At 44.0% G+C, this 8,808-nt stretch overlaps 1 protein-coding gene across 2 annotated transcripts in view; it reads right to left on the reverse strand.

Annotated features, from left to right (window-relative positions):
- The window catches only part of LOC118571885 (zinc finger protein 431-like), a 47,591-nt gene extending 42,065 nt beyond the window's left edge, over window positions 1–5,526 (reverse strand). For both annotated transcript variants that reach the window (XM_036171221.1, XM_036171216.1), the window contains exon 1: window positions 5,390–5,526. In XM_036171221.1, coding sequence (XP_036027114.1) covers window positions 5,390–5,392 — 3 coding nt within the window. In that variant the 5' untranslated portion in view covers window positions 5,393–5,526. The remainder of the gene's footprint in view (window positions 1–5,389) is intronic.
- Window positions 5,527–8,808: the final 3,282 nt, after the last annotated feature.

Below are 8,808 nucleotides of genomic sequence, written 5' to 3' on the forward strand. Positions count from 1 at the left end.
CTCTGCCAGGTCACCTGGGAGGGGTGAAGAAACCCTGCACCTGTCCTACTCTGGGAGCAGAAGCACTTGCTTCTTTGGTTGCTTGACTCCTCCTCACACTGAGCTGCTGGGCTTCTCCTCCAGGTCCCAGTTCCCCTGCCATCTAAGCAAATGCACACAGGGTAGGGGTAAATAGTTCCCCAGGTAAGCATTCTCTCTACTTTGTGCCTGCTCTAAGCAGTCCTGAAAAGGGGTAAAGTTGTCCTGGGCTCTCGCCAAGGAAAAGAAAAAAAGTTCCACTACTTTCTCTTTCACGGTTTCTGTCTCCTTATCAATGACTGATCTGTAAAACTCACCAATCTCTCAAAAAAAAGTAAAAACACTATGCCTGGGCTGGGCAATGCAGCCAAGAAAGAACAGATATTCCCATCTATGAAACATTTATTAAAAAGACACCATTTCACTAGACACTTTTTGGAAATATTAAAGAGAGATGTTAAAAAAGATGTCCTTTGTCAACCAGGGTATTTGAAAAAATATTATAAAAGTTGAAAAAAAATTAAAGGTGTAAGTAGCTCCCTGTTGCTGGAGGTAGTTCAAAAAGGTGTTTAACAACAACAACAATCTGATAAAGACAAGAACTTTTGAGTGAACTGCAAGCCCCCTTCACCTTCTCTGACAATGAGAAAAGTTAACTTACCCAAGCAAAATTGTGTTATCTTACCCTCTGTCAAAAAAATATCTCCTAGCTGAAAGTTATGCCTCCAATCAAAAGATAAATAATACAAATGACCCTGAAAACAAAAGGGGAAACTGAAGTCCATATTACTTGGCTTGAAGAGACAGGCGTCCTGATGCCCGCCAGCCACACTGGAATGTGCCTCTCCTGCCTGTGAATAAACCCAGGACCTCTAATTCTCATGAGTCTGGTTCTTCCAGAGGAACAGGTATACACAGTCTTAGATCTGAAAGATCCATTCCTCAGCCTCCAATTTAGAGGTGAGTCAACCCATCTTTGCTTTTAAATGGACAGGTTACAGTGGGCAACTAACCTGGAACAGGTTTCCCCAGGAGTTAAAGACACTTAATGTCGAGTTCCTGCTCTTCCTCCAGAGGTTTCCCAGGAAAACAGATTGTAAAGGGCCACTGAGGATTACTGCAAGAGTTAAAGACCTTGGGCTACAAACCATTGGCTAAGAAAGCTCAAATTAACCGAAGCCTGCCTATCTTGGTTACCAGCTGAGGGGAGGCAAATAAACCTGTCTCAGAATAGCATTGGTGCCATCCTTCAGATCCCAACTCAGAAGACTAAGAAACAGGTTCAAGAGTTCCTAGTTGCATCTGGATATTGATGCCTCTGGATACCAATGTTTCTGGAAATGGCAAGGCTTCTATACACCAGCACAAAAGGGGGCACTGAGCCCCTAATATGGACTGAGATTTAACAAAAGCCATTTAAGGCACTAAAAGCAGCTATGATTTCTGCTCCAGCTATAGAATTTCCAGAAGGATCTAAACCTTTTCAGCTGTTTTTTTTTTCCCCATGAAACACAAGACAAAAGGAATATTAACCCAAATTTTGGGCATGGAAATGTCCTCTGATATACATGTACAAATGACTGGACCCTGTAGCCACAGGTTTGGTCTATCTGTCTAGGAGGAATGGAGGCTGATGTTAATTGGTTGAAAGCAAACAAAACAAGTTAACTCTGCAACAAGATCTTATACCCACACAAAACACAACATGGTTGAGGCCCAACTCTGAGGAGCATCAAAACACAGGCTGTCTGATGCTATGAGACCCAGTACCAGGCCCTACCTCTGACACATCCTCCAGTCTATTTTGAGAAACTCACCACCATAAACTCAGCTACCCTCTTGCACGATGACACAGGTGCTCAGCTATGACTGTCAAGAGATGAAGATGAAATCAAGGATGTGGGAGCTGTAGCAGTTCCATTAACTGAAAAAAATTGAGACCCACACCAGGTACCTCAGCACAGAGAACAGAACTGATCAATCTTACCACGTGTTTCAGGTGGGGAAAAGGAAGTTTTCCACCATATACACAGACATTCACTATGCTTATACTGTCAGGCATGTGCAGAGATTGATCTACAGAGAAAGAGGGGTTCTCACCCCTGAGGGGGGAAAACACTGAGAAATCTTGGCCCTACTAGAAGCTATTTATTTAGCCTCTCCTACAAATTGCTGTTCTACACTGCTGGGCTTCTGACCTGGATGCCAACCAAACCAGTGTGGCCTCTTGAAATTCTGCTTAAAACCAGTGGGGCCTACTCATAATCTGGCTAAAACCAGGGGAGGCAATGGATGCTTTGATAACACACCATGACCCTTTACACTCTTAGATCTCATGGGATAAAAATAGTTGAAAACCACAGGATGATGGAGGACACCAGAGGGAAGGATCCTTCTCCCAAAAAACAACTGACTGGACTGTTGGTAACTGACCTTCACCAGCCTACTCATGTGGGGTTCACAAAACTTTCTGACTTGCTCAGAAAAAAAAGGTATATTATACCTAGACTGGACAGCTTAGCAAGGGATGTCTCAGCCAGATGCCAGGTTTGTGCTCAAGTGAATCCAAAACAGAGAGCCCTTATCAAGGAAAGTGTCCAAATGACAGAGGAAGACCCCCAAGATCTCTGGGGAAAATGACTTCACCAAGATCCACCCTGCCCAGGGAGGATAACCATACTTGCTAGTTTTTATAGCTACCCCTTCCTGGTTGATAAAACTGTTTCCCACCTGAACTAAAACAACTCAAGTAGTAGCTTTAAAAGCTCCTCCAGGAACTGGTCCCATGATTTGGGCTCCTCCTAGCAATGGTGTCCAACAATGGCCTGGATTTCATAGCCAAATATCACTCAATTAATAGCCAAAGCCTTACACATAGATTGAAAATTTCATTGTGCATACAGACCTCAGAATTCTGGCCAGGAAAAAAGAATAAACATGGCTTGAATTTAAATAAATAGATAGATAGATAGATAGATAGATAGATAGATAGATAAAAACCTTTAACAAAACTCTCATAGTCTACTGAAAAATGGACAGGCCTCCTGACTTTGGTTGCTTCTGCCAGCTGCCCCCCACGCAAGGAGGGATTTACCCAACTATGAGATTATATTTGAAAAGCATCCCCACTGCTTCCCAGGCTCAGAGAACAACAGTTTGCAGAACAGTCTAATTATTACTTTCTCAAGTCACTGTAGGAACTCCAGTCCTCCATAAAGGCTATTCACTGGACTAGTCTAGACACTCAGCTGACCTCTGACTCCACCAAGAGTTTCCCCTTGTTTCAGTCCAATGATACTGCCTGAGTCAAGCGAGTAGCCAATGGGACAGTGGAACTACCCTGTAAAGGACCCTAACAGGTGATTATCTCCACTAATATGGCAGTGAAGAGAGCTGCCATACATCATGATCCCACCATACCAGGGCAAGAAAATAAAAGCCAAAGATGATGCCAAATGGACTGTCTCTGGACTATGGAACCATGAAAATTATGTTCCATTTGCTCCTAAAGCTTTCTACTCTCTGTCCTTCTACCTCCTCCTGAGTCTTACATTTGATATGAATATAATGTCATGCTCCAATCCACACTGGCCTTAGGCCTGGACCAGGGAACTAAGAAAGATGGATACAGGGAAGGTATTACCTACTACTGTAACTACACAAAAAGCTACTGGCTATCCTGTAGGCCTGGATGCCTTGGAACTCCCTCTATGTACCAGGCTGACCTCAAACTCAGAGAACTGCCTGCCTCTGCATCCCAAGTGCTAGGGTTAAAAGCATGCAACACCACCACTTAACTATTTTTTAAAAATGAACCCAAAAGACTTCAGTCCAGCAAACATGGAGAGTCACAAACTGTCTGATCACAGCCCAGACCAACTCAATTGGGAGGAAATGGGGCCAAGCAACATCTTGTGTTGGGGACTGAGAGAAGGTGAAAGACCTGGATGACAACAACTGACTTCAACAGTTACAGTCAGTTGGTGACACACGTGGATGGACTCAGCTATCTCTGCTTGGGGTCATGGGATGCTTCCTCTGTTCCCTAGCTGCATGGCGCCTACCTGCCTAGGACACAGACACCATCTCCTTCTATATACATGCAAACCTAATTAAAGAGTCTTTTTAAGGAAAGGGTGTAACAGTGCACATTTAACCAGGAAAGGTGGGGATCCCACTGGGAACTGTGCCTGCTGGAGGATGGGTTTTCTTAACAGGGAGCGGGGCTAACCTTGAGTAGAAAACAACCATGTGGTTTGCTGTCATCTTGTCTATCATGTCAATATTATATCATGACAATACAGAATTTGAGCCATAGATACGGCAAAAGTTCAATAAAAAGTCTAACAATTTTTGCTACCATCAGAAATTGGATGAGAAAATGTCATCATGAATGAAAAATTGATCAACACATGACTGAATAAATACAACACACAATCAGTGACACCAAACTTTGAACATTCAAATCAGTGACATTCAAACATTGAACGCAACTGCAAAAAAGATTGTACTGAACGAGGAAGTGGTGGCGGCACACACCTGTAAACCCAGAATTTGGGAGGTAGAGGGAGGTGGATCTCTGTGAATTTAAGGCCAGCGTGGACTAAAAAGTAAGTTCCAGCTAGAGCTACACAGAGAAACCCTATCGTTAAAAAAAAAAAAAAAAAAAAGACTGTACTGTCTGTGACAGAATAAAGAGATCAACACAAGGAGGATCTCTGAGTTCGAGGCCAGCAAGGTGAGTTCCAAGACAGCAAGGGCTAAACAGAGAAACCCTATCTCAAAACAAAAAAAGAAAAAAAAAAAAAAAAAAAAAAAAACAACAAAAAAACAACCAAAAAAAAAAAACCCACAATTAATATAGAGTCAATTTTGACGCACGAGGCCAGGAAACCCAGTAAGTCTGGCCTTACTGATACAAATGACTGGACCACCCTGGATCTACATGTAAATGTATTAATGACACAGACTTTACGCCCTGCACAGAATTAACTGCAGACTGATCTACACCTGAATGTTCAGTGCCAAGTGCAGAACTTCTAGAAGACACTAGAGAGACCAGGGCTCTGAGAGTTTGCAGATCGGCTTTCCCGGGAGACAGAAAAGCACAGCATGCGACGCCCTGCGCAGTGCAGCGCCAAGGATGTTCCCACACAAAGGCTACAGCTCCCCATGCTCTGCGCACGGCGTATCCCGCAAAGCCAAATCATTCAGAGGTCCCGCTTCTGTCCAGGACTTGCAGGGACCTCAGGGACCAACCTTGGAATTACCCCCGGCCCCAAGTCCAGCTGCCGGTTCCCACAGCCCCGGGAGGACCCCACACCGGCTCCCACGGCGCCTCCCCGCTAGGGAAAGGCGGCCCCTCACTCACCATGGCGGATTCCGAGCTCAGCCGCTCTCCTCACAGCTCCCGGCAGCGAGTCACAGCGCAGCTCACGGAACAAGAGATTCCCTCAGGCCTGGGCTTCTGATGTCTGCAGCAGGGCGAACGGTAAACGCTCGCCCCATTCTGACTCTCTGTCCACCTGAAGGCCCTGATTGGCTAGTGACTCCTGAGTGACAGGAGCATCTCGCTTAGAAACAGAGTGTTGTGAAGGGACAAAGCCCAGTGTGCTTCCCAGGCCTGGCATCTACCACAGGCACAGAGTTGTCTCAGACCTGCAGAGATTGGCATTGCAGTAGAACTTGTGCCTGTACTGAAAAGTCCCCCTACACTGTTCTTTTCTTTCTTTTTTAAAATTCATTTTACATACCAACAACAGAGTCCCCTCCCTCCCCCTCTCCCCACCCCCATCCACTCCTCAGAAAGAGTAAAGAAAGCCTCCTGTGGGGAGTCAACAAACCTGACACATCAAGTTGAGGCAGGACCAAGCCCCTCCCCCCTGCATGAAGGCTGAGTAAGGCATCCCACCACAGGGAATGGGCACCAAAAAGCCAGCTCATGCACCAGGGACAGATCCTGGTCCCACTGTCAGGGGACCCACAAACAGACCAAGCCACATAACAGTCACCCACATGCAGAGGGCCTAGTTCTATCCCATGCAAGCTACCCACCTGTTGGTCCAGAATTTGTGTGCTCCCATGAGCTGGGGTCATCTATTGCTATGGGTTTCCCTGATCTCCACACCCCACCCCACCCCTCCATCCCACCCTCACCCCCATCCCAGTTGCTTATATAATCCCTCCTTCCTCTCTTTGAATGGACACCCAGAATTCAGCACAGTGCTTGGCTGATGATCTCTGCATCTACTTCCATTAGTGAAGGTTCTGTGATGACAATTAGGGTAATCACCAATCTGATCACAGGAGAAGTCCAGTTCAGGCACCCTCTCCACTATTGCTAGGAGTCTTAGCAGGGGTCATCCTTGTAGATTCCTGGGAATTTCCCTGGCACCAGGTTTCTCCTTAACCCCATAATGGCTTCTTCTATCAACATATCTCCTTTATCGCTCTCCCTCTCCGTTCCTCTCCCAACTCAACCTCCTCATTCACTCATGTTCACATCCTCCATCTCCTCTCCTCTACACCCCATCTCCCTGCCCCCAGTTTACCCAGGAGATCTCATCTATTTCCCCAGGACGATCCATGCATCCCCCTTAGGGTCCTCCTTGTTACCTAGCTTGTCTGGGGCTGTGGATTATAGCCTGATTATCCTCTGCTTTACATCTAATATCCACATATGAGTGAGTACATACCATGTTTGTCTTTCTGAGTCTAGGTTACCTAACTCAGGATGATTTTTTTCTAGTTCCATCCATTTGCCTGCAAATTTCATGATGTCATTGTTTTTTTACAGCTGAGTAATACTCCATTCTGTAAATGTACCACCACATTTTCTTTACCCATTCTTCAGTTTAGGGATATCTAGACTGTTTCCAGGTTCTGGCTATTATGAATAATGCTGCTATAAACATAGCTGAATGATTGAGCACCCTTGGGGTATATGCCTAAAACTGATATTGCTGGGTCTTGAGGGAGGTTGATTCCCAATTTTCTGAGAAACAACCATACTGATTTCCAAAGTGGCTGTAGAAGTTTGCACTCCCACCAGCAGTGGAAGAGTGTTCTCCTTACTCCACATCCTCTCCAACGTAAGCTGTTATCAGTGTTTTTGACAAGTATAAAATGGTATCTCCAATTTATTTTGATTTGCATCTCCCTGATGACTAAGGAGGTTGAGCAATTCCTTAAATGTCTTTCAGCCACTTGAGGTTCTTCTTTTGAGAATTCTCTGTTTACTTCTTGCCCCGTTTTTAATTGGATTATTTGCTATTTTGATGTCTAGTTTCTTGAGTTCTTTATACATTTTGAAGATTAGCCCTATTTCAGATGTGAGGGTGGTGAAGATCTTTTCCCATTCTATAGGCTACTGTTTTGTCTTATTGACCATGTCCTTTGCCCTACAAAAGATTTTCAGTTTCAGGAGGTCCCATTTTTTAAAATGTTACTCTCAGTGTCTGTGCTACTAGTGTTATATTCAGGAAGTAGTCTCCTGTGCCAAGGTGTTCAAGGCTACTTCCCACTTTCTCTTCTATCAGGTTCAGTGTAACTGGATTTATGTTGAGGTCTTTGATCCACTTGGATTTGAGTTTTGTGCATGGATATAGATATGGATCTATTTGCAATCTTCTACATGTCAACATCCAGTTACACCAGTACCATTTGTTGTAGATGCTTTCTTTTTTTCATTGTACAATTTTGACTTCTTTGTCAAAAATCAGGTGTTCATAGGTGTGGATTTATGTCAGAGTCTTCAATTCGATTCCATTGATCCACATATCTGTTTTTATGCTGATACAAAACTGTTTTTATTGCTATAGCTCTATAGTAGAACTTGAAGGCAGGGATGGTGATACCTCCAGAAGTTCCTTTTTTGAATAGGATTGTTTTGGCTAGCCTGGGTTTTTTTGTTTTCCCATATGAAGTTGAATATTGTTCTTTCAAGGTCTATGAAGAATTGTGTTGGGATTTTGATGGGGATTGCATTGAATCTGTAGATTGCTTTTGGTAAAATTGCCATTTTGCTATGTTGTTCCTACTTATCTAAGAACACACACACACACACACACACACACACACACACACACACACACATCTGCCATGATCAAGTAAGCTTCATCCCAGAGATGCAGGAATGTTTCAATACATTGAAAATCTGTCAATGTAATTCACCATATAAACAAACTAAAAGAAAAAAACCACATGTTTATTTTAGTAGATGCTGAAAAAGCCTTCAACAAAATACAACACCCCTTCATGATAAAGCTCTTGGAGTGATTAGTGGTACAAGGAACATAACTAAACATAATAAATATACAGAAAGCTGACAGTCAATATCAAATTAAATGGAAAGAAATTCAAAGCAATTCGACTAAAATCAGGAACAAAATAAGGCTGTCCGCTCTCTCCATATTTATTCACTAGAGTACTCGACATTCTAGCTTGAGCAAATAAGACAACCAAAGGCAACCAAGAAAGAAGTCAAACTTGTACTATTTGCAGATAATATGATAGTCTACATAAGTTGTTAGTAGTTATGCAGCGCTAGGAACACGTCCCGAACACGACAGAACCACTGGAGAGTTTTATTAAAGAGGATAGAGGTGACAGGCCTGTGTGAAACACACGTGAGGAGAGAGAGAGACAGAGAGAGACTGAGAGCCTCGCGCAAGATGGCGCCGGCTTTTTAAAGGTTGGGCCGCGCATGCGTACAGGGACTCCTGTGGGTACTCCACGCATGCGTGTAGATTACATGGCTGCGCGCGCGCTTTACGCAACCACGTAAGGCCA

The sequence above is a fragment of the Onychomys torridus genome, chromosome 21 (genome assembly GCF_903995425.1).
Source record: "Onychomys torridus chromosome 21, mOncTor1.1, whole genome shotgun sequence".
In the NCBI taxonomy this organism is placed as follows: Eukaryota; Metazoa; Chordata; class Mammalia; order Rodentia; family Cricetidae; genus Onychomys; species Onychomys torridus.